The 24572-nt window shown below is 39.1% G+C and overlaps 1 protein-coding gene across 1 annotated transcript in view; it reads left to right on the forward strand.

The window, feature by feature from the left end:
- The window catches only part of Hmcn1 (hemicentin 1), a 439469-nt gene that overhangs the window by 152107 nt on the left and 262790 nt on the right, over positions 1-24572 (forward strand). Inside the window, exon 5 of the mRNA XM_027417405.2 lies at positions 22003-22174. Coding sequence (XP_027273206.1) covers positions 22003-22174 — 172 coding nt within the window. The remainder of the gene's footprint in view (positions 1-22002; positions 22175-24572) is intronic.

A 24572-nucleotide genomic window follows, 5' to 3' on the forward strand; every position in this document is an offset into this window, starting at 1 on the left:
ATTGGATAATCCATTAAGGCTCTCATCCTTGGAAAAGTGAACTCTCCCTCTCTTAGAAGCCATTGATTACATGTAGCTCTTCATCTAGGGGTGGGACCTTGTGAAATCCCCCACTTAATATTGGTATTCAACTGGTGTTGTCATTAAGCAGGTTTTGTTAAAGCGACTATATTACTGAGATTTTATAGAAAAATATTCCTGCTGGGCAGTGGTGGCACACGCCTTTAATGCCAGCACTCGGGAGCCAGAGGCAGGCAGATCTCTGTGAGTTCTAGACCAGCCTGGTCTACAAGAGCTAGTTCCAGGACAGCCTCCAAAGCCACAGAGAAACCCTGTCTTGAAACTGCCCCCACTCCCCCCAAAAAAAGGAAAATATTCCTGTCAAGAAGACACTATCTCACAGTAGGAATCCTCGTTTTCTGGCTTTTATAATCTTTATGTCCATTCTATCATGATTTTCCCTCCACCTTGGATATAGAGACTGAATTGGAGTTACGTACGCCATTGTCACCTATTCTCTGTATTTTGACCAGTTGTGGCTTTGCCATCAAGAAAAGGAGTTTCTTGATAAGGGATGAGAGCCACACTTATCTGTGACTACAAGAGTAAGTCTTTATATTGGTTTAGTAAAATGGCAGTGATCGGTTCTAGGATCCATGGCCACTCCAGCCATGGATACTTGATCAGGTTTATAATAGCAGGCATAAATTCCTTCATGTTGAACAGGCTATCAAGTTCAATTAGACAAGTATTGGTTTTCCCTATGCTAAAAATGCCTCTATGGCATCATTGGAGATATTTTGTGAGGCCAGTCATTACTGTACCTCTGTATCCGGTAGGAATATTAATTGTTTTTTTCCCCTTGGAAGTTTGCACAGCCCCTTCTGCTATGAAACCAGTGTGGACAATTTCTCAAAAGGCTAAAAGTAGACCCAACTACACCACTCTTTTACATATGCCCAAAATATATGATATCCTTCTACTTTGAAATGTTTGATATGCTACTTTATTCATAATAACAGGAAAATGGAAACAACTAAATGTCCTTCAACTGATGAATGTATAGAGTAAATGTGGCACATATACACAACAAAATTTTATTCATCTCTAAAGGAAAATGAAATCATGAAATTTTCAGATACTGGATGGAGTTGGAAAATATTATATTAGTAATGTAACCCAAACACAGAAAGGCAAATGCCATGTAGTCCTCCTTGTTTGTTGGTCCTAGCCATGAATCTAGCTGTGAGTATGTAATCCGTAGTAGTCCAAAGGAGCCAAGGGAGTGCAAAACAACTATGAGAGGATGGAGAAGAAATGAGGTCCAGAGAGAGGGGTAGTAGGATGCAAAGCTGTCAGGGTGGGAATGGGAAAATGGGGGTAAATCCCACATCCCCCTCTTTTTGCCCAGAAGCATTGTGAGACTCTGTACTTCTTAAAACTGACATGGCGTTTTCCAAAATTGGAACATGTACACTGTTGCTAATTAATGCCACTGTCTCTATCAACATGTCTCTTGCATTCATTGGCATTGGGATGACTTCGTCTGTTTTGGGGGGGATTAAATTTTCTAGTTGTATTACAAATGACAAGTTCAGATGTATGTGAATTTCAACCTTTCAGATAAGAATTTTAAAATTGTTAATATTAAAGACAATTTAAAAACAATATTTTTCATGTTTTAGTAAAAAGAACTACATTTTTTTTGGCATGTAGACACTCAAAAAATGTGCAATCAAAAAATGACGGAGAAAATATTTTTTATCAGACTTCATGAGATAATAATATCAAAATGGCTATCACTTTATGGGCATTGTAAAAATTGCAATATATATTTTTTAATTTATTTATTAGTTCTAGTTAGGGAACAAACTTGTTTCAAGTCCCTTCTCCCTCTCCCTCCCCTCACCCCCAACCCTCCTCCCCAACCCCCAGCCTACCCCCCACCCACCACTCTACAGGCAGGTTAGGGCCCTCAACGGGGGCTCTGCAAAGTCCACCAAATCTTCCTGTGCTGGTCCTGGGCCCTTCCCCATGTGTCCAGGGCCAGAGTATAATCCTTCACGTGGGATGGGCTCTCAAAGTCCCTTCTTGCACCAGGGAAAAATACTAATCCACCACCAGAGGCTCCCTGAAGTGCAGAGGCCTCCTTATTGACATCCATGTTCAGGGGTCTGGATCAGTCTTGTACTGGCCTCCCGGACAGCATCTGGGGTCCATGTGCTCTCCCTTGTTCAGGCCAACTGTTCCTGTGGGTTTCTCCAACCTGGTACAGACCCCTTCGTTCTTCATTCCTCCCTCTCTTCAACTAAATTCCCGATTTCGGCTCAGTGTATATCTGTGGATGTCTGTCTCTGCTTCCATCAGCCACTGGATGAGGGCTCTAGGATGGCATAAAGAGAAGTCATCAATCTCATTTTAGGGGAAGGGCTTTCAGGTTGTCCTCTCCACCATTGCCTGGATTGTGAGATCGTGTCATCCTTGTAGGTCTCTGGAGATCTCCCTGGTTCCAGATCTCTTCTTGGACCTATAGTAGTTCCCTCTGATATGGCATCTCACATCCTGCTCTCTTTCCTCTATTCTTCCTCCAACTCAATATTTCTGCCCCTCCATTTCCTCTCCTCTACTCTTCTTCCTCTTATTGTAGCAGCTCCTTACCCCCGTACCCTTATGCCCCCAATTAGTTCAGGAGTTCATGCCACTTCCATTCCTGGGGACCATTTATCCCTTAGAGTCCTTCATGTTTCCTAGTTTCTTTGGTGAGGAGCATTATAGGCTGATAATCCTTTGCTCTATGTCTAAAATTCATATATCAGTGAGTACATACCATGTTTGTCTTTTTGTGACTGGATTACCTCACTCAGGATGGTCTCTTCTAGTTCCATCCATTTGCCTGCAAATTTCAAGATTCCATTGCTTTTTTCTGCTGAGTAGTACTCCACTGTATAAATGTACCACATTTTCTCAATCCATTCTTCAGTTGAGGGGCATCTAGGTTGCTTCCAGGTTCTGGCTATTACAAACAATGCTGCTATGAACATGGTTGAACATATGTCCTTGTTTTATGAACATGCACTATTTGGGTACATACCCAAGAGAGGAATAGCTGGATCTTAAGGTAGACTGATTCCCATTTTTCTGAGCAACCGCCATACTGATTTCCAGAGTGGTCTTACAAGTTCGCACTCCCACCAGCAATGGAGGAGTGTTCCCTTTTCTCTGCATCCTCTCCAGCATAGATTGTCATTTGTATTTTTTATTTTAGCCATTCTGACAGGCGCAAGGTGGTATCTCAGAGTTGTTTTGAGTTGCATTTCTCTGATGGCCAATGATTTTGAGCACTTTCTTAAGTGTCTTTCAGCCATTTCAGATTCCTCTGTTGAGAATTCTCTATTTAGTTCTGCTCCCCACTTTTAATTTCATTGTTTGGTGTTTTGGTGGCTAGCTTCTTGAGCTCCTTATATATTTTGGAAATCAGTCCTCTGTCAGATGTGGGATGGGTGAAGATCTTTTCCCATTCTGTGGGCTGTCGTTTTGTCCTACTGACTGTTTCCTTTGCCTTGCAGAAGCTTCTCAGTTTCAGGAGGTCCCATTTATTAATTGCAGACCTCAGTGTCTGTGCTACTGGCGTAATGTTCAGGAAGCGGTCTCCTGTGCCAATTTGTTCAAGGGTAATTCCCACTTTCTCTTCTAGAAGATTCAGTGTGGCTGGATTTATGCTGAGATCTTTGATCCATTTGCACTTAAGTTTCGTGCATGGTGACAGATATGGATCTATCTGCAATTTTCTGCATGTCCAAATCCAACTGTACCAGCACCATTTGTTGAAGATGCTATCTTTTGTATAGATTTAGTACCTTTGTCAAAAATAAGGTATTCATAGGTTTGTGGGTCAATATCAGGGTTTTTAATTCCATTCCATTGGTCTATCTGTCTATTTTTGTGCCAATACCAAACTGTTTTCAGAACTATGGCTCTATAGTAGAGCTTGAAGTCTGGGATGGTGATGCCTCCAGAAGATCCTTTATTGTAAAGAGTTGTTTTGGCTATCCTGGGCTTTTTATTTTTCCATATAAAGTTGAGTATTGTTCTTTCAATGTCTGTGAAAAACTGTGTTGGGATTTTGATGGGGATTGCATTGAATCTGTAGATTGCTTTTGGCAGGATTGCCATTTTTACTATGTTAATTCTACCTATCCAAGAGCATGGGAGATCTTTCCATTTTCTGGTATCTTCTTTAATTTCTTTCTTTAAAGTCTCAAAGTTCTTATTGTACAGGTCTTTCACTTTTTTGGTTAGTGTTACCCCAAGATATTTTATGTTGCTTGTGGATATTGTGAAAGGTGATGTTTCCCTGATTTCTTTCTCATTGGATTTATCATCTGTATATAGTAGGGCTACTGATTTTTTTGAGTTAATTTTGTATCCTGCTACCTTGCTGAAGGTGTTTATCAGCCATAGGAGTTCCTTGGTAGAGTTTTTTGGGTCGCTAATGTAGACTATCATGTCGTCTTCAAATAGTGAAAGTTTTACTTTATCCTTTCCAATTTGTATCCCTTTGATCCCCTTTTCTTGTCTTATTGCTATAGCCGGAAGTTCAAGTACAATATTGAAGAGATATGGAGAGAGTGGACAGCCTTGTCTTGTTCCTGATTTTAGAGGAAACGCTTTGAGTTTCTCTCCATTTAGTTTGATGTTGGCTATTGGTTTGGTGTATATTGCGTTTATCATGTTTAGATATGTTCCTGTTATTCCTGTTCTCTCCAAGATCTTTATCATGAAGGGATGTTGGATTTTGTCAAAGGCTTTTTCAGCATCTAGTGAGATGATCATGTGGTTTTTCTTTTTCAGTTTGTTTATATGGTGGATTACATTGATGGATTTTCGTATGTTGAACCATCCTTGCATCCCTGGGATGAAGCCTACTTGATCATGGTGCATGATTTTTCTGATATGTTCTTGGATTTGGTTGGCCAATATTTTATTGAGTATTTTAGCATCGATGTTCATGAGGGATACCGGTCTGTAGTTCTCTTTCTTAGTCATATCTTTGTGTGGCTTGGGTATCAAAGTGATTGTAGCCTCGTAGAAAGAGTTTGGCAATATCCCATCTGCTTCTATTGTGCGGAACAGTTTGAGGAGTACTGGAATTAGCTCTTGTTTGAATTTCTGGTAGAATTCTGCAGTGAAGCCATCTGGCCCTGGGCTTTTTTTGGTTGGGAGGCTTTTGATGACTGCTTCTATCTCATTAGGGGTTATAGGTTGATTTAAACTGTTTATCAGATCTTGATTTAATTTTGGTAAGTGATATTTATCCAGAAAGCTGTCCATTTCCTTTAGATTTTCCAATTTTGTGGAATACAGGTTTTCAAAGTATGACCTAAAGATTCTCTGGATTTTCTCAGTGTCCGTTGTTATATGCCCCTTTTCATTTCTGATATTGTTAATTAGCATGCTCTCTCTCTGCCTTTTGGTTAGTTTGGCTAGAGGTTTGTCTATCTTATTGATCTTCTCCAAGAACCAACTCTTTGTTTCATTGATTCTTTGTACTGTTTTCCTAGTTTCTACTTTGTTGATTTCGGCTCTCAGGTTGATTATTTCCTGGCATCTACTCCTCCTTGGTGTGTTTGCTTCTTTTTGCTCTAAAGCTTTCAGTTGTTCTGTCAATTCTCTAATGTGACTTTCCTTCAGTTTCTTCATGTGGGCACTTAGTGCTATGAACTTCCCTCTTAGCACTGCTTTTAGGGTGTCCCATAAGTTCGGGTATGTTCTGTCTACATTCTCATTAAATTCTAGGAAGTCTTTAATTTATTTTTTTATTTCTTCCTCAACCCAGGAATGGTGCAATTGGGTGTTATTCATTTTCCACGCGAATGTAGGTTTTCTGCAATTTGTACTGCTGTTGAATTCTAGCTTTAATGCATGGTGGTCTGATAAGATACAGGGGGTTATTTCAATTCTTTTATAACTGTGGAGGTTTGCTTTGCTGCCAACTATGTGGTCAATTTTTGAGAAGGTTCCATGTGGCACTGAGAAGAAGGTATATTCTTTTGTGTTTGGATGGAATGTTCTATAGATATCTGTCAAACCCAGTTGTGTCATAACTTCTTTCAGATCCTTTGTTTCTTTGTTAAGCTTCTGTCTAGTAGTTCTGTCCAGTGTTGTAAGCGGGGTGTTGAAGTCTCCTACTATAAGTGTGTGTGGTTTTATGTGTGGTTTGAGCTTTAGTAATGTTTCTTTTACAAATGTGGGTGCTTTCGTATTAGGGACATAGATGTTCAGGATTGAGACTTCATCTTGATGGAATTTTCCTGTGATGAGTATGAAATGCCCTTCTTCATCTCTTTTGATTGCTTTCAGTTTAAAGTCTAATTTGTTAGATATTAGGATTGCTACCCCAGCTTGTTTCTTGAGCCCATTTGATTGGAAAATTTTTTTCCCATCCTTTTACTCTGTGGTATCACCTGTCTTTGAAGTTGAGGTGTGTTTCTTATAAACAGCAGAAAGATGGATTCTGTCTTCGTATCCATTCTGTTAGCCTATATCCTTTTATGGGTAAGTTAAGACCATTGACATTTAGGGATATTAATGTCCATTGTTCATTGGTTCTTCTTTGTTTTGGATTTATTGTTGGTGGTGTCATTGCGTATGGATTTTGCCCTCCTGTTTCTTTTTGTGTTTGGTAAAATTAGATTATCTATTGCCAGTGTTTTTGTGAGTGTAGTTATGTTCCTTGGGTTGGAGTTTTCCTTCCAGAGCCTTATGTAGTGCTGGATTTGTGGATATGTATTATTTAAATCTGTTTTTGTCGTGGAATATCTTGTTTTCTCCATCTATAGTGATTGAAAGTTTTGCTGGGTACAGTAGTCTGGGTTGACATCCATGCTCCCTTAGTGCTTGTATGGTATCTATCCAAGACCTTCTGGCTTTCAGAGTTTCCATTGAGAAGTCGGCTGTGATTCTGATTGGTTTGCCTTTATATGTTCCTTGGCCTTTTTCCTTTGCTGCTCTTAATATTTTCTCTTTATTCTGTAGATTTGGTGTTTTGTTTATTATGTGTCAGGGAGGTTTTCTTTTTGTGGTCCAGTCTGTTCGGTGTCCTGTAAGCTTCTTGTACTTTCATAGGCATATCCTTCTGTAGGTTGGGGAAGTTTTCTTCTATGATTTTGTTGAATATGTTTTCTGTACCTTTGAGCAGTGTTTCTTCACCTTCTTCTACACCTATTATTCTTAGGTTTGGCCTTTCTATGGTGTCCCATATTTTCTGGCTATTTTGTGTTAGGAATTTGTTGGACTTGAGGTTTTCTTTGGTTGATGAATGTATATCCTCTAGCGAGTCTTCAGTAGCTGAGATTCTCTCTTCCATCTCTTGAATTGTATTGGTTATACTTACATCTTTAGTTCCTGATCGTTTATCCAGCCTTTCCATTTCCAGCATGGTCTCATTCTGTGTTTTCTTTATTGTGTCTATTTCAGCTTTCATGCTTTGAACTGTTTCAAGAGCTTCCTTCACTTGTTTGGATGTTTTTTCTTGGCTTTCTTTAGATTCTTTAAGAGATTTATTTGTTTCTTGAATTTTTTGGTTTGTCTTTTCCTCCATTTCGTTTAATTTTTTGTTTGCTTTTTCTTCTATTTCTTTAAGGGATTTTCTTGTTTCCTCTTTAAAGGTCTCTATCATCTCGCTCAGATAATTTTTGAGGTCCATCTCTTCTTAATGCTCTGTGTTGGGCTTTTCAGATCTTGCTGGAGTGGAGTACCTAGATTCTGGTGGTGTCATATTTATTGGTCTTTCTGTTGTTGGGTGAAATCTTATTCTATCTTCTCCCCATATCTTCTTTTAGTGGGTGCAGGTGGGGTCTCTCTATCTCCTCTTGTGACCCAGTGGTGTGTGGGGGCCAGGAATTCAATGTCCACAACTCTGGGTGGTCTTGACTCTCCTGGTAGTCTCCTCACTAGTTCCTAGTTCCTGGGTCGATCGGTGGAATGGAAGAGTGGGCAAAAATTGCAATATTTTTAAGCTACTAAAATTTTGTGGTATATGTGAACTATTTTCTCATTTAACTATTTTTATATCTACTTTTAAATTTGGGTTCCATACATCTCAGGCCTGTCCCTGAATTAGAGGCATTTGGTGAGGCATTTGTATTCTGTTACCTACCTTGCTTTTCAACAGGGTGTCTGTAACTACCCACTGTTCACAGATCTCACTTAGTAAGAGTGAATCAGAAAGAATGCCTGTTTTAGTTACTTTTCTCATGCCTATGACTCCATAATCAATAAAACCAACTTGAGGAAGGGCTTATTTTGGCTCATAGCCTGGTGGTACAGTCCATCATTGCAGGGACGCTAGGGCTGGGACGCTATAGCAGCAGCGGTTTGAGGCAGCTGGTCCCCTTATGTCTGCAGTCAGGAAAACGCAGATAGTTGGAGATGTTGGTGCTCAGCTCACATTTTTTTCCTTTTATTCAACTTAAGATTCTAATCCATTGGATGGTGCTGCTGCCCATATTTAGAGTAGGTTCCTTAATTAAACCTACCTGGGTCACCTTCAGAGACATAATTAGAGGTATTTTCTAAATCCAGTCAAGTTGACAATGAAGGTTAACACAATATGTTCTCCTAGCTTCAGGTGGTGCATGCTAATAGATGTTCTGTAGTTGGCTATGGGTTTGTAAATGACAGGTAACCTTCTTTGTCACCTGTGAATATTTAGCACAGAAAACAATATTTGCTTCAAATGACTCTATCTACATGCTTATTCATTTAGTACAAAACCTTTTTATAAGCTAATACATGGTGATAATTATTTTTTAAAACAAACTGAAAGAAGTTGATTCTAAAGTCCCTCTCAGGCAATGATTTGTCTTTTATCTCCTCTCTTCCCAGGCTTCTTCAAAATGTCCTCCTGTCTGTTTCATGTTTCCAACCTCATTTTTCTTATACATATAGAGCAGATTTTTTGCTGTGCTGATCTGTCTGATTTCTAATTTGATCCATTTATTTTCTTTACTTCCAAGCTAGGAGTTCTTACTTGTACCTTTCTCTTTCCCCTTAGGACTTCTAAGGTTCATGGTATTGTTTTCCATGATCCTCTCTGAAGTGATGATTTAGTTGTGGGGAGCAATAAGGTTTTGCTGTAATTTTTGACAGCTGCTGAATAGTCACCTATATTATTTCTAATGCTACCAATAAAATTTAGGTTGTTACATAAATTGAAGGGTCCTTTCTAAGATTAGAGAGGATCTGGAAAGACTTAGTAAGATTGTTTTGCATGGGGCCAGAGTTTAAGAGCTGTATGGTGTTGCATTTTTTTTCACTCACTATGGAGTTTCTTGATGATGGTATCTGTAGCAGTGGCTCCTCTCCTGGACTGCCCAAAACACACATTGTTCTGTTATTACTGCCTCATGAAACCAGGGAAAGGGCTAGACCTTTAGCATCTCCAGCTATTCATATTTCCCATGTATTTGATGCTCTGCTGGGTGGATTTTTAATATAGACTTCCTAAAGATCCTTGGCTTTGAAGATGTTACTCATTTGTAGGGGCCTATTTAGAAACTTCAAGATTAGGGTGTCATTATTTTTTTTTTGGAATGCAAAATCAGATATTATTTCTTACCTGTATATGACACTGACAGGCAAGAATCTTAATTTTGTATTCTTGGTATTTCAATTGTAAATAAGAGCAAGTCAAGTCAACATTCACAATAAGAAACAGTCAAAAATTATGGGGTATTTCCTTTTATCTTTATTATACTTTTATCATTTATTATTTAAAACAATTTTAAAATGTGAATATAATTGGATACATAAAGATCATGAGATTTAGCAATTTTTCTTTAAAATCAGTACACATCAGAAGAGAGACATATGCAAGTATATTTTTTTAGTGTGAAGTATCTACACAACAGTGAAATTCTCCTGTGACTTGTGGATACAAAAACAATCAGAAGAGTATGTCAGTCAGAATTTATTCTCGTCAACCTGGAAACTTGGAAACAGTTAAGTCATTGAAACAAATGTATACAGTGCCAATCAAGCTCCATCTAAGGTGAGGAAGCCTCATTCAACAGAGTAGGGTCTCTTTAGACTTGTACAGTTTTAATTAGTGATGAAAGAAGAATAGTCTATTGACTAATAAGATTTTCCGTCTCATTAATAAGAGCACTTCCGTTGTGAATTTGATTTAATCAATCAAATTCTATTAAATGTTTAATGCACCTGAATAATTTCCTGCATCTTATTTCTAAACTCAGTAAACACATAAGAGCTAAGTGAATTTACATCTTAAGTAGAGATAATTGGAAAATTGCATAATCAAAATTATTCTAACAGCTGTGTTGAGTCATCTTTAAATTTCTAAGACTAATCCATTTGTAGCTCAAAATCCAATAATTTGTTTTCTTTCCTCCCATCTTTTCTCCTTCCTCCTTCATTTTCTTCTTTTCCTGATAGAATCTAAGAATCCTTTCAAAGGGAGAAACCAAGTACAATGGGTACACAGAGAACTGTATCCTTGCTAAAATGTTACATCAGTCAATGCATGAAATTCTAGCTACCATGCTGTTTTGAAGTCATATTAGAAATGTATTGATGGAAATGTAAGCACCAAACTTACAGGGCATAACAAATTGAATTCCAATTTACAACATTCTGAGATTAGAGCTTGGGATGTAAGTGCTATTTAAGGGTAGCCAGGAAAACAGTAACACACTTAGGGTTCAGGTTCTAGTGTCCAGTGAGAGGTAAGAGTCTTGATTCAGTAACCCGATCCCTCAGTGACAGTATTAGTCTGTTTAGGTCAATGAATTTATATGTTCTTCTAAACAGTGAGTTTTCTTTTACACTACATCTAATCAGTTGAATTTCCTTTCTAAAGATAAGATGCAGTTTTTAAATGTTCTTGGGAATGAGATCTGCATTTTGAGGTACTTGGGGAAGATCTTGCTAATGTTTATTAGTTACATGCTATAAAGGACCATTTAAGTTTTTACATATCAAGCATGAGCCAGACAATCTTTTTTCCTTTTTTATTTAAATTAGAAACAATTTCATTTTATATATCAATCCCAATCCCAGTTCCCTCTCCCTCCCATTCTCCCATACCCTTCCCCAAACCCCTGTCCTACTCCTCAGAGAGACTGAGGCCTTCCATGGGGGAATCATTAATGTCTGTCACATCATTTGGGACAGGGCCTAAGCCCTCCCCATGTATTTAGGCTGAGAGAGTATCCCTCCATGGGGGAATAGGCTCCCAAAGTCCATTCGTGCACTAGGTATAAATACTGGTTTACCACAAGAGGCCCCCATAGACTGCCCAGGCCTCCCAACTGTCATACCAACTCAGGGGTCCTGGTTCAGTTCAATGCTGGTTCCCCAGATGTCTGGCTAGGGTCCATGAGCTCCCACTTGCTCAGGTCAGCTGTTTCTGTGAGATTCCCCAGAATGGTCTTGACCCCTTTATTCATCACTCCTCCATCTGTACAATTGGATTCCAGGAGTTCAGCTCAGTGTTTAGCTGTGGATCTCTGCTTCTGCTTCCATCAGCTACTGGATGAAGGCTCTAGGATGGCATTTAAGGCAGTCATAAATCTCATTATAAGGGAAGGGCACTAAAAGTAGCCCTCCCCTATTGCTTAGATTCTTAGTTGGGGTAATCCTTGTGGATTTTTGGACATTTTCCTAGTGCCAGATTTCTCTTTAAAACTATAATGGCTCCCTCTATTAAGGTATCTCTTTTCTTGCTCTCCTCTATTCATCCCCCAACTCAATCTTCCTGATCCCTCATGTTCTCCTCTACCCTTCTCTCCTTCCCTTCTCTTTCTTCTACCTCCTTCCCCCTCCCGCCTCCCCTGTGCTCCCAATTTATTCAGGAGCTCTTATCTATTTCCCCATCTCCAGGGGACCATGTATGTCTCTCGTAGGGTCCTCCTTGTTTCCTAGCTTCTCTGGAGGTGTGGGTTGTAAGCTGGTGATCTTTTGCTCTATGTCTAATATCCATATATGAGTGAGTACATGCCATGTTTGTCTTTCTGTGAGTGGGTTACCTCACTCAGGATGGTTTTCTTCTAGTTCCATCCATTTGCCTTCGAATAGTTTCTGTGTCAGTTACTTTTGCATCCTGGTGAACAAGTTGCCTAAAAGAACAAGTTGAAAGAGCAAGATTTTAATTTACTTACAGTTTCAGAGGGCTGGGTCTTTAATTGCTCAGCCCCATGAGTTTGGGTTGAACATAATGGTGATGGAGAACTTCTTCCTGTTTAGAGGATATGAAGGAGAGTGGGAGGGCTGGGGAGAGGAGAGAAAGAGAGGGATGCTGGAAGGAAGAGGAAATGGGTTGGGGAAGGAAGAATGGGAGGGAAGGATGGGGAGACTGGTGGGGGAAGGACATACAGAGAGGAGTGGGGAAGCAAGGAGGGGAGGGATGGAAAAAGAGGAATGGTAGATGGGAGAAGCAGGAGGAGTAAAAAGAGGGGTGTGGGAGGAAGGGGGAAAGACCCCATGTTAATAACTCCAAATTGACATGGGATGGCCTTTCCTGTGTTTCTATACTGTGTGTCTGTGTGTGTGTGTGTGTGTGTGTGTGTGTGTGTGTGTAGATGAACAAAGAAGGTGAAACAGAGCCTGGGCAAAGAATCTGTAACTTCAATATTCCTCAAGTATTCTCCTTAACTAAGTATTCTTTTATTGCTGATAGAGATCCTGAATATTTATTTAGAATGCACATGTACATGCACACACGTGCTCACACACACACACACACACACACACACACACACACACACACACACACCGATCTGTATGGATAGGAATGTATCTAATTATGCATTTAAAAATCATTTTCCTTTGAAAACCAGTAAGAGTGAAAATGGGATGTCTGAACTCTGACATTTTCCTACTCTAAACAAAGTGATTTAATGGCAGAAGTATATGATAAAGTCAATCTTGCACATTTTACTATTTTAAATTAACTGGCAAGCTAAGTTTCCTTTATCATCTCTAGCTTGTTAGAACTGTGACATAAGAATTTTATGAAGATAAATTAGTGAAATATACTGTGATACTTTAAAAATAACTAGTGGGAATGACTTCACTCTTCAAGCTTGTCTGAAGTGCACTTCTGTTTTGTCAGCTGCTGCACGTTAATGTGGTTTCGTCATGCAGGAAATATGGCAACTTTACATAAGATTTAGGTGCTCACTGAGTTGAAGTCATCTCCAGAGTCCCTACTGAGCCCATGTTTTGTAAAAGAAAAAGAAGTTTATTGAGATATAATTCAAGCATCGTGAAATTCCTCCAAGTGAAGCACACATTCTGAGTTCTTGTATGGTCAGAGTTTGCAACCATCACCATAGTGTTTCCAATGCCTCTGTCCATTCTTCATTTCTGTTGCTGTGATAGAACTCTCTGACACCCCAGAAAATCCCCAAACAAACAACCCCCAAAACAAACCACCTGAAGTAACAAAAAGCAATATTGAGAAGAAGGTCAAGGGTCAAGAACTTCAAACAGCCATACCACAGCCACAGTCAACAACAGAGGGACCTGTTGGCATGTATGTTCACCTACTTGTTGCCTTCTCCACTCTTCTACAGTCTATGACTCAAGCTCTGGGAACAGTGTTACCTAGAGTTGGCTGGGCTTTCCCACAGCAATTAGTGTAATCAAGACAATTAGTCACCCTGAAGATGTGCCCAGAGGCCAGCCTGATCTACACAATCAATCATTCATTGAGATAATTGTCCAGGTGATTTGAGATCATGTCAAGCTGACAATTAAAACTAAACTGGCACACTCCTTTTGAAGTAACAATCCTGCTTTAACTTTGTGAGCTGGATACAATTTTAGTTTCACCATGAAATCTATCTCCCTCTCTCTCTCTCTCTCTCTCTCTCTCTCTCTCTTTCTCTCTCTCTGCCTCTCTTCGTCTCACTCTCTCTGTCTCTGTCTCTTTCTGTGTCTCTGTCAATTTGTCTGTCTCTATCACATTGGTTCGAGGGATCCAACTTAAGTAATCAGCCATAGCCCCTTAGCAACAGATGCCACTATGTGCTGAGTCGTCTCTCCAGTTCACAGATTATTATTTTGCCTAACACCATTTACACTGAATCGACCATCATACTTGTTCATGGTACTTACTGTCAGTAAAGCTCATTGTCAGCTTTTCCAGTTTGAATGGGGAATACAATTTGGTATTATCTGTAAAAGATTTGAAGAAATAACATTTCTTTAATGGACTTACTGAGGTCTTAAACTGTGACACTGAATTTTTTTTTAATCACTCTTAGAGAATACATCCTCAGAAATAGGCACTCTTGGCTGTGTTGGGTAAAGTCAGAGAGCATCATTCACGTACAGTGGTATCCTTAGTATGCATCTTGACATTCTTAGGGACATCGGCTGTGCATTAGCTGTGGATGGGCATATGTGCATGCAATATAAATCATAGCTTGAAAGTTTCCTAGAGTCACGACAAAAGGAACCCAACTCCAAATTTCAGTTCTGAGCCATGCACCGATCTCTAAAAGGTATGTTCAAAGGATGATGTATCCCCTTTGTTTCTACATTTCTGGTGGAGTGCAATGCAAGCAGAACAAGATGGCCTTAAATTTTAGTATATGACCTCAGTCCCTCTAACTGTACCTCGTGTCCCTCTTTTTGATTGCCTCCTTGACACATACAGTTCTCACGTGGATTTTCATTAGCTGCTTAGGCTGCTTAGGGGCTTCTAAGAAAATTCTGATCATGGGTTTCATGTTATACTACAAGGCAACAATGAACTTGAACCCAGACCAAAGGAATCTCCTGGTCATCCAGAAAAGCATATCTGTCTTAGGTAGGTCAGAGGTGGGCCAGTGAAGCCCCCCAACTCTGTAGTATAGAATTTCAACAGAATCCAAGTCTTAGACTATAGCAAGTCTTCACCACACTAAAAACAATATTGATGTAAAGGCTTTAATATTTTAAATTGTTCAATTCTTGCCTATTTACTGTTAAAAGATGATCAAATGTACACCAATTAAATCATTATATTCTTCATTCCATTTGTTTTAAAACATTTGCACTGATACTCGGTTTTCATTAGCTGTTTTCCTCCTCCTTCTCCTCCTCCTCTCTGATTCACTCTTGAGAAATGCTGTTATTAAGCAGAATCCAAAAGACATGTGTTGCTTTGTGGCTAATTGTGTGACTTATGACCTTTGGCATGGGTAACTTACTCTTATTCATCTTTAAAACAGAGATAATTGTGCAAGGAATTTATTTACATGACCTTTGTGACAATCAGTGTAAAGCTTTCATGGGCATCTGTATGCAATAAGAACTGCAGACATACTTAGCTAACTAGTGGTATTCCACAAAGTGTCTCCAAGGAATTGCATAGATCAAATTGGCCTGTGAGCATGTCTGTTGGGGATTGTGTTGATTATTAATTAATGCAGAATGGTCCAGCCCACTGTGGGCAGCACCAGCCTAGGCAAGTGGTGGTCCTGGGATGGATAAAAAAGCAAACTAAGCCTGATAATGAAGTGAATGGGCCAGAAAGCAGCATTCCTCCATGGTTTCTGCCTTTGGCTTCCTATTCTGACTTCATTACCATGATGGACTGAAACCTAGTATAAGCCTAGTAAATCCCTTCCTCTAATAAGTTGCCTCTTGTCAATGTTTTATCACAGTATCAAACATCAATCTAGAACATGTTTCAAGGAAAACTACTCAAGTTCTGCTCATTAATATGTGCTCAAAATTCATTTTCATTCCTGCTTTCTATTCCATCACACATAGCAACACAGGCCACCTTCAAGCGTCAGTGCCTTGTTCCAGAATTAAATAAATGTGTGAACTTAGGCATAAATACTGATCTTTGTATAGGCTGTATAGGTAAAAACATCTTCATGAACTCAAGGAGTTTAAATTAAAATGTAGCTGTTGAGCCAGAATGAGTCTGGGTATATGAAAACAGTACAAGAACTCACTTTAGATATGATTTTTCTCATCTATCAAATTAAGGAGCTGGATTCATTGGTTTGTCTCCAAGGTCCTTTATACATATAAATTGCTAGGAATAGCTAAACCTTTTTAGCTATTTTTTTCTTTGCATTAAAACCTTTAAAGTGCTATCAGTGGTTCCCTAGTGGCTTGAAAAAGTATTGTGTTGATAGCAACGCACAATCCAAAGGCTCTCACTTTATTCTAGTTTGATTTCTTTTGTCATTGTAATACATCATTCCCAATCTCATGAGAATGTTCCCCATAGTCAGGCAATTAGTGATGTTCCCCCCCCCCTTATATCTGGCAACCTGAGAAGCCAGAAACTCCAGGGCACATTCTGTAGCTGGATATATTTTGGTTCACATGTTGATAGTATCTGTATTTCCTCATAAAATGAATCACATCTGTTCTCAATTAGATTTTTTTTAGGGGTGGATAATGGAATGATTTGAGGCTCCTGATAGAGTCTGCACTATGTCTTTTCCAATAAGTATTGTTATGATACAGGATAATCTCTTTGTGAAAATCCCATAAATGTTTCATTGATGAATTGAAAGTGATATTAAATGTGTCTAACACCTGATTATGTTCTACAGCATCTGAACACTCCTTCACTAGTGTGGAAAATACATCTGCTTCAGGAAGGCTGTCATTTTCCAAAAAATGCATAGGGCTTGGATATGTTTCCAGTAATGTATAATCTTACTACATTGTATTCGAAGGATAGATATATTCGTGGAAACACACAGAGATAAACTGTAAACTTACTGGGGGATTTCACGTCTTCTGTTTCTACTTAATGGAATTACTTCATTATTGATAGTGAGATGCTGTGCATTTCTCTTTGTTTTGTACTTCTTTAAAATATTTCATAAAATTAGGGTATAAAATCAAGGGTTTCATTTGGATACTGTGTCATATTCACCATTCCAACTCCATCTCTTGTCCCTACTCTCTGCCCACTGGTCTCCCCTCCTCAATGGTCCTGATTCTGCTGGAATGTCTTATGTAAATAAACCTTAACTCTGACTTTGCACATGAGAGTAAATATATGACACTTGTCTGTCACTTCCCCTATTATCCTCTCTCATTTTACCCTACTGTTAAGTCCTTTCTCCCACCCAAAATAGCTCCCTTTTTACTTCCATGTCTTGCAGACTTTTTCTTAAAATCTAGATTTTTATGTACCTATGAGAAAAAGGTATAGTTTTTATCTTCAGGAAACTGGCTTGTTTCAATTGGTATAATGACCTCAAGTTCCATCCATTTCTCTGTCAATGTTATAACTCCACTTTTTTTTTTCAGGTAAAGAATACTCCAGCATGCATAAGTACCACACTGTCTTTACCTGTTCTCTGCTGAATGATATATAGGCTTGCTATATAGCATGGTTCTGGTGAACACTGCTGCAATGAGAGGGGATGTCCAGGAATCTCTGTGATGTGTTTAGTTTGATTTATTTCAGATATATACCCAGGAGTCGGTCATATGTTAGTTAGATCATATGGTGGTTCTAAGTTTTAGGATTTTTAAAAAAAGAATTCCTGTACCGATATCCATAGAGGCTGCATTGACTTACAATATCCCCACCACTGTATGTGGATTCCTTCCTTTACCTACATCCTTGACAGATGTGATGGACTTTTAGCGGTTCTTGCTTCTTAAGCCTTTCCCACTGTTTAGCTGAGAACCAGCCATGCTGGTTTTTCCTGTAGAATAGATGCTCTGTTGGCTTACCCAAGTTCTTTCCATCATTTTCCCTTGTCAGACTGTAGATAGGTTTTTATTATTGCTTAAATTTATTGATTGCTTTCCCAGACACTAAATCAGTCCTTTGTGTTATTTGGAGCAAAGCAAATCTTTACAGCCCTTTTCATAAAAATGTCAGCACTGATTATTAGCTCATATGTTCTAGAGATGTCAGATATTAGTTACAATTGGCCTGGTTTCTGTTGTCTTGTGGGCAGATTTGATGAGCCGAACCAGTCATACCTTAGTCTTCAATTATGAAAGATTGCTAAACACTCTTCAAATAACAGCATCTGCTTCTTTGCAAAGTTGTGTTGGTATATTTGTAATTTAATATGGAAAATACAGGTGCTTTATGAGGCTAAACTTGAATGAAATGTATTACTCATTTATGGAACACATGCTCTTTTGATTTCATGTATGACAGCATGACTATGTTTTCTTTGAGACGTGCCACGTTCACTCATCTACTTTAAGTATGTTAGTAATTTTCAAGAGGAGCTTTGTGAAGAAGTCCAAAGGTCTTGTCCTTATAAACACATATTTTTTGAGATGCTTCCAGCATCATTGTTCTTTTACATTTTTCTCCATCCTTTCTATTTGTTATTTATTTGTCTTTCTCATCATGTATCTTGATCCCACTCAGTCCCCATCCCTTCACATCTGCTGTTCACCATAGCACCCCTCCCCAAACAACACAAAATTGAAGAGAAAAAAAGAAGAAAATCAAATAAAAGATAAATAGAAATAGGGGGAAAAAAAAAACTCATCATGGAAGCTACAGTGTGACTCAACAAGTCCTGCCGCATACACCTTTGTCTATGCATCTCTACTTGCAAGTGTTTATTGTAAAGAGTCATAGGTCTGGTTCAAGGCCCCTGGTCTCCACTAATTTGTTTGATCTTGGGCCCCCACTAGGACTCTTCCTGAGTATCCTGCTGTTGTGTGGGATTGTGGAGATCCTGCAGCTTTGGATCTGTGGATCAAGTCCCTTAATGAACTCCAGCAGACCATAGATGGGGTGGATGTTGGGGCAGGCCAAGTCATAACCCTGGGTCTGGGCCTGGGCAGCTGTAGGGTTGGTCTACCAGGTGGAAAATGGGGACAGCTCTCCCTTGGTCACAATTTCGTGGCTGGCTCTCCCACACTGGCACTAAAAGGGTTGGCTCTATTGTGTTACCCTGGCCAGGTGCAGGACCTGCTCTCCCAAGTATTGTAGCCAGTCGGGGGTCAGGGATGGCTTTCCCACTGTTAGGACACATGGTTAGCTCTCTCACCTGCCTCGGGTGTTGATGGGGTGGGGTGTGTAGGCAACTCTTCTCTATCCATGCCACAACAAAGCTGATGGGCAATGGGGACAGTTCTCCCATGCTCATGATTTTGGGGTTGGATCATCCACACCTCTGCTAACAGGGTAGGCTCTATTGTGCTGCCCTGGAGGGGTGCAGGGCCTGTTCTCCTGAGTGTTGCAGCTGGTGGGGTCAGGGACAGCTCTCCCACTTTTATGGCCACAGGGCAGCTCTCCCACCTGCCCCAGGTATTGATGGGTATTGTGGAGAGAAGGGAAGGGCAGCTCTTCCTGTTTTTTACATTTTTATTCTTATTTATTTAGTTAGTTTTTTTTTTTTTTTTTTTAAGACGAGGTTTGTCCTGGAACTCACTCTGTAGACCAGGCTGGCCTCGAACTCACTGAGAACCACCTGCCTCTGCCTCCCAAGTTCTGGGATTAACGGTATGTGCTACTACTATCCAGCCTCTTTTACATTTTTATTAAGTGTACAAATAAACAGTTTCAGTAGCATATACATATGTACATATATATGTGTGTATGTATATGTATGGATGGACACACATATATAATTATATTTCGTTCACATTTTCCCTCTCATTGTCTTTCTATTTCTTCCATTTCTTCTCATATTGGTCCCTTCCTATGTTCCTTAAATGCTTCTTTCTGCTTTTGTGTCATCTATGCATGGATGTGTAATTAAATCTAGAGTCTACATATGAGAAAAACATGCACTACTTTTCTTTCCTTCCTTTATTATCCATTCTTCTCATTTCCATCTATCTTTAGACCCCTTCATCATGTGTGTGTGGTGGAGGGGCACACATATGTGTGTGGAACATAGCTAGCCTGTGATACTTGTCTTTGAGTTTGGCTGATTTTGCTTTACACAAAGGTCTTCCAGTTCCATCCATCTTCTTGAAAATGGCACAATTTTAGTTGTTTTTTCTCCTGAATAAAACTTCATTGGATATGCATACTGCATTTCCTTTTTCCATATTTCTGTGCTACAGTGAACAGACCTGAATTGAACATGGATGTGCAGCATCTCTGGTGTGTGCTGCCTCGAATTCCCCAGCTCCTTACTTATTTGAACACTTCTCTAGATGGAGTCACTCCTGTTCTAGCCTATCTGTAGTATTTTTGCACATTTGTTCACATCCTTCCTGCTACCTAGTATGAGCTTGCTTTTTTCTTTATTTATTTGAACCACCTGTCTTTCACAGATTGTTTTATTTGCTTGTAACATTTTTATTGAAACATAATCAGAGGAAGAAAATAATATTTATTCTGGGGAATAACAAACTAATATTTTAGAGTCAGCTATGTGGGAGTAGTATGATGGTGCTCCCATATTTCAGGAAGCTTACCTTGCTTCCTCCTGTATCCTCTTATTTAAGAAGAGCATCAAGCTGGCCGTGGTGGTGGTATATCTAGAATCCATCATTTTGCAAGTGGAAACAAAATGATCAGGAGGTATAGAAAGTATTAATTCTATAGTGGGTTCAATGTCAGCTGGGATACCTGAAACATTATCTCAACAAACAAACAAACAAACAAAAGACATAATTTTGTCATTATTATAAACAGTCTCTTCATGATTAATACACATGCCACCTTTAACATTTGGATCATACTCCATCTGGTTTTAGATGCACACAGAAATATATGTGACTTTTAGTTCTGGAGCAATGGCAGGCATATTGTGAAAAAATATTGATATTTATTAAAAATCAAAAAATTCAGTAGATACTAGTGTAGAGAAGAGCTGTTGCTAAATATTGAATAAAAACATGTCCACCAATACAGAGTGCCTGGGAGAGAGAACCTTAAACAACACACATTTGTTTTTAGGATGAATGTAGCTGTCTCACATGGCTAATTATGCTAATATGTCTTCCTTTTTTCATACTCTTTAGGGGAGAAACAACAGGAAAATGAAAAAGATGTTTTATAGGAAATAAAAAGTGTTCAGTACTGTTGCCTGATTATTTAGTTTATGACTGTTTGCACTGAAATTTAAGAAATTTTTTTTAAACTTTGAATACTTTAACTTTGCTTAGGAGTCATTTCTGTTTAGGGTCTGGTGCCTAATTACAAGGAGTTCTAAGACATCAAGGGATATGTCAAAGGGTACATCAGACACTGATGTGACGAAGATAAAGGTGTTCATGACTGGGAGTTGATTGAATTGAGATTGATTGGTTAATTGGTACCTAGCTAAACAGGCACCATTTATCTAATGGAGGATTGTGTTTGTTATTGTAAAAATTATATGAAGTTGATGTTTGCCATGTTCACACCTTTTTAGAGGTGATTTAATTTTGTAGCATGTTCCTAAGGACTACTTTTCTACGTACTCCTTGTCTTGATTTGAAGCTGAAATATTTTTCTGTTCTTATTAAATTTATTGGTTGCCTTCCCCATCGTCTGGGGTGTTTAACATTTTATCATAAGAAAGGATTATCTTGTTGACCCTGCAACTGTTTTTCCAAAAGTAGAACAGTACATCATACTGAGACTACTTTAACACTCTTTACAATATGAAACCCGCCCAAATTCCATTTGGCAATCTGCTCAAGTGGTATAATTTAAAATTGTGCCTAGAATGGATAAAATCCCGAACAACTCCATCTTAAAAAGAGGTTATTTTCTTTTCTCTTCACGGATTGATCATTTACAAGGCACCTTGGGGTTTTCCTCCTGGTTTTTAACCCTGAAGTTTAATTGTTAACACTAATCCAGGATGGAAAGCTTGGAATTGGAATGGAGGTTAAACTAGCATTTTATTTTTGAGATGACAGCACACAGAAGTAGAGGAACGTGTGTCTTTGTTGATGAACTTTAAGTTAAGTCTCACACATGAGCAGGAGAGCCTCCAAGTCAGCGCTCTACCAAGCCAGGTCCTGAGTGCCAAGTGGGGTGACTGACAAATGTCTCTGGCTGCCATTCACGCCTTTCTTTTCCTCTCCTAGGTGTTGAAGTGGGTGGAAGAAGCAGTGCAGGCCTCCAAGGTTCACCTCTTATCCACTGATCACGTGCAACAGGCTGTCAACACTTGGAAAATTCCTTTTGATCCCAGCCTCAAAGAAGTGACCGTGTCCCTGAGCGGCCCTTCCCCTGTGATTGAGATCCGAAATCCTTATGGTGAGATGAATCAAACACTGATTTTTAAAAATGAAGAACAGGGCCGCACACGTTTTGCACACTTTGTCAATGAATTCTAGCTTTATGAATAAGTTCAAAGCATTCATAAGTGACCTTAGAAGGTGTCTGAAAAGGGAGTGTCATTAGTCTTGAGTGTTTTTTGAGTCAACATGAGGATTGACAGGTTAAAATTTCTCATATTTAAACAAATTACAGTCATGAAATTTACTGAAAAAATATTTGAATATTGTATTCCAAGTAATGCCATAAATGTCATTATTTCGGTACTGGAGGTTGAACCCAGGATCTGAAACATGCTTATCTAGTGCTTTACCTCTGAACTATGTCCTCAGGCCAGTGTTTTAATTTGCATATACTTTATAGTAATTTATTCTGTAAAATTTAACATCTTATGTTAAGTTTTCAACGAATCACTAAAATAACTGGTTCTAAAAATAACTTTTCACTGTCACTGTCTAGAAAAGTTTAATTTTAAAGAACATAGTCTCTAAAAGTCAAGTTTCATGGGCAAGGGAGAAGGCTCAGTGGTTGATGCGCTTGCCATAAGAGCTGGAGGGCTTGAGTTTGAATACTTAGAATCTACATAACATACCTGGTACAGGTTGCATATGACTGCAATCCCGGAACTCCCAGGGCAGGATGGGAGGCAGAGAGGAGGGTACCTGAAACCTTGGAGACTGGCATGAGCAGCAGTGGGAAATAACACGAGAGACACTGTATCAAAATATCAAGGTGAAGGCTGGAACTAACACCTGAAGTGGCCGCTGATCTCAACTTATGTGCCTATAATCACCTGCAGACACATGCACATACATCACACACACACACACACACACACACACACACACTCAACACACACACACACACACACACCAAACATACATACATGACACACATACATCTCACACACAGCTACATCTCTGTCACACACATGCACTCCACACACATATATCATACACACATATAAATACATCACACACATATACACACACATCACACACATACACATATATGTCACACACACACATACACAACCCACAATACATCAAAATACATCACACACATATATCACATACACATACAAACACAAATAAATAAATTTAGGCTGATGTTGAGATTCAGTGGTAGACTACTTGTCTGCTATGTATAAGGCTCCCACCTTAATTCCCATACTGTCAAAGAAATTCTATTCTTAGTAGGTGAATGAATGTTTTAACTTATTTTTCTCTCACTTGTATTTTATGACAAGATTTTCTAATACTACTGCTGGTTGAAAACGATGACACTCACATTAAAAATCTGAAAACAAAGGAATCTCAGCTTTTCTCAAATTTGTATTAAGTGTACCTTCTGGCTCTCATGAACTAGTTCTATTTCCACCGTGGTTCTGGTTATCTGACCACATACCTTTTCTCTGCTTGTGAATATTTACAAAGTGGAAGGAGGTCACTATATTTTTATTTGCATCATAGAAGCAAATAATTCTTTTAAGACTGTGAAATAATTCCTTCAAGTGTATGAAATATTGCCCAGAGTCCCTCATCCATGCTAGCAAAATACTGGAATTTACAAAGAAGTAAAGCCTCCTTTTCAAGACTTGTGGAGATCTGGTCTCAGCAGGGCATTTGTCTGTGGCAGCCACATTCTGTCCATTGGGATAACTCCAATCTGCCCCAGAAAGCCATATTTATGTTCTGCCCACTGGAATAATTCCCATGCTGTCTTGGAAAACTGTCCCCACGTTCACCCACTGGAATAATTCATGCTACCCTGGAAAGCTGTACTCATTGCGTCATGCTCTTACTACTCTGGGCTTACAATCATGGTCAACTTTTTGATTATTTAAAATACACACCTGAGTATATAGTCCACAGGGAAGCCAAAGGTGAAAACCTAGGGATCATTTCCATTTTATTTCTTTTTCTCCTTAGATCCCAACTAGTGGTTATTGGAAGTAAATTTCAGGCAGATAGGAGATGGTCCATGCATTTTGTCACAATGCTATTTTAAATTATCCTTTGAGAGGCACTCTTCTCCTGTCCTAATGGAAAACTGCTTAAGGTCTTGCACTTCGTGCAGAGACTGCTCAGTATGCTCACATTAGTAGCATCTGCACTGACCTACAGAAAGACCTGTATTCTGGTTTGGGTTCTGCCTTCATTCAATCTACCTGTCTCTGGTGACTGTGTGTGACCTCTTAGTAACATGACAATTGTTCTCTAGGCTGCCTTTAGAAATAACACGATGATTTACCAATTGTTATTCTCACTTTACTATCAAACACATAACAAATGAGGATCTGTTACTTCAGTTGCAGTGCCCAGAAGCCTACAATTAAGTATATCTTAGATACCAATAAGACAATGTTTTGAGCTAT

This window comes from Cricetulus griseus, chromosome 5, assembly GCF_003668045.3.
Source record: "Cricetulus griseus strain 17A/GY chromosome 5, alternate assembly CriGri-PICRH-1.0, whole genome shotgun sequence".
Classification (NCBI taxonomy): Eukaryota; Metazoa; Chordata; class Mammalia; order Rodentia; family Cricetidae; genus Cricetulus; species Cricetulus griseus.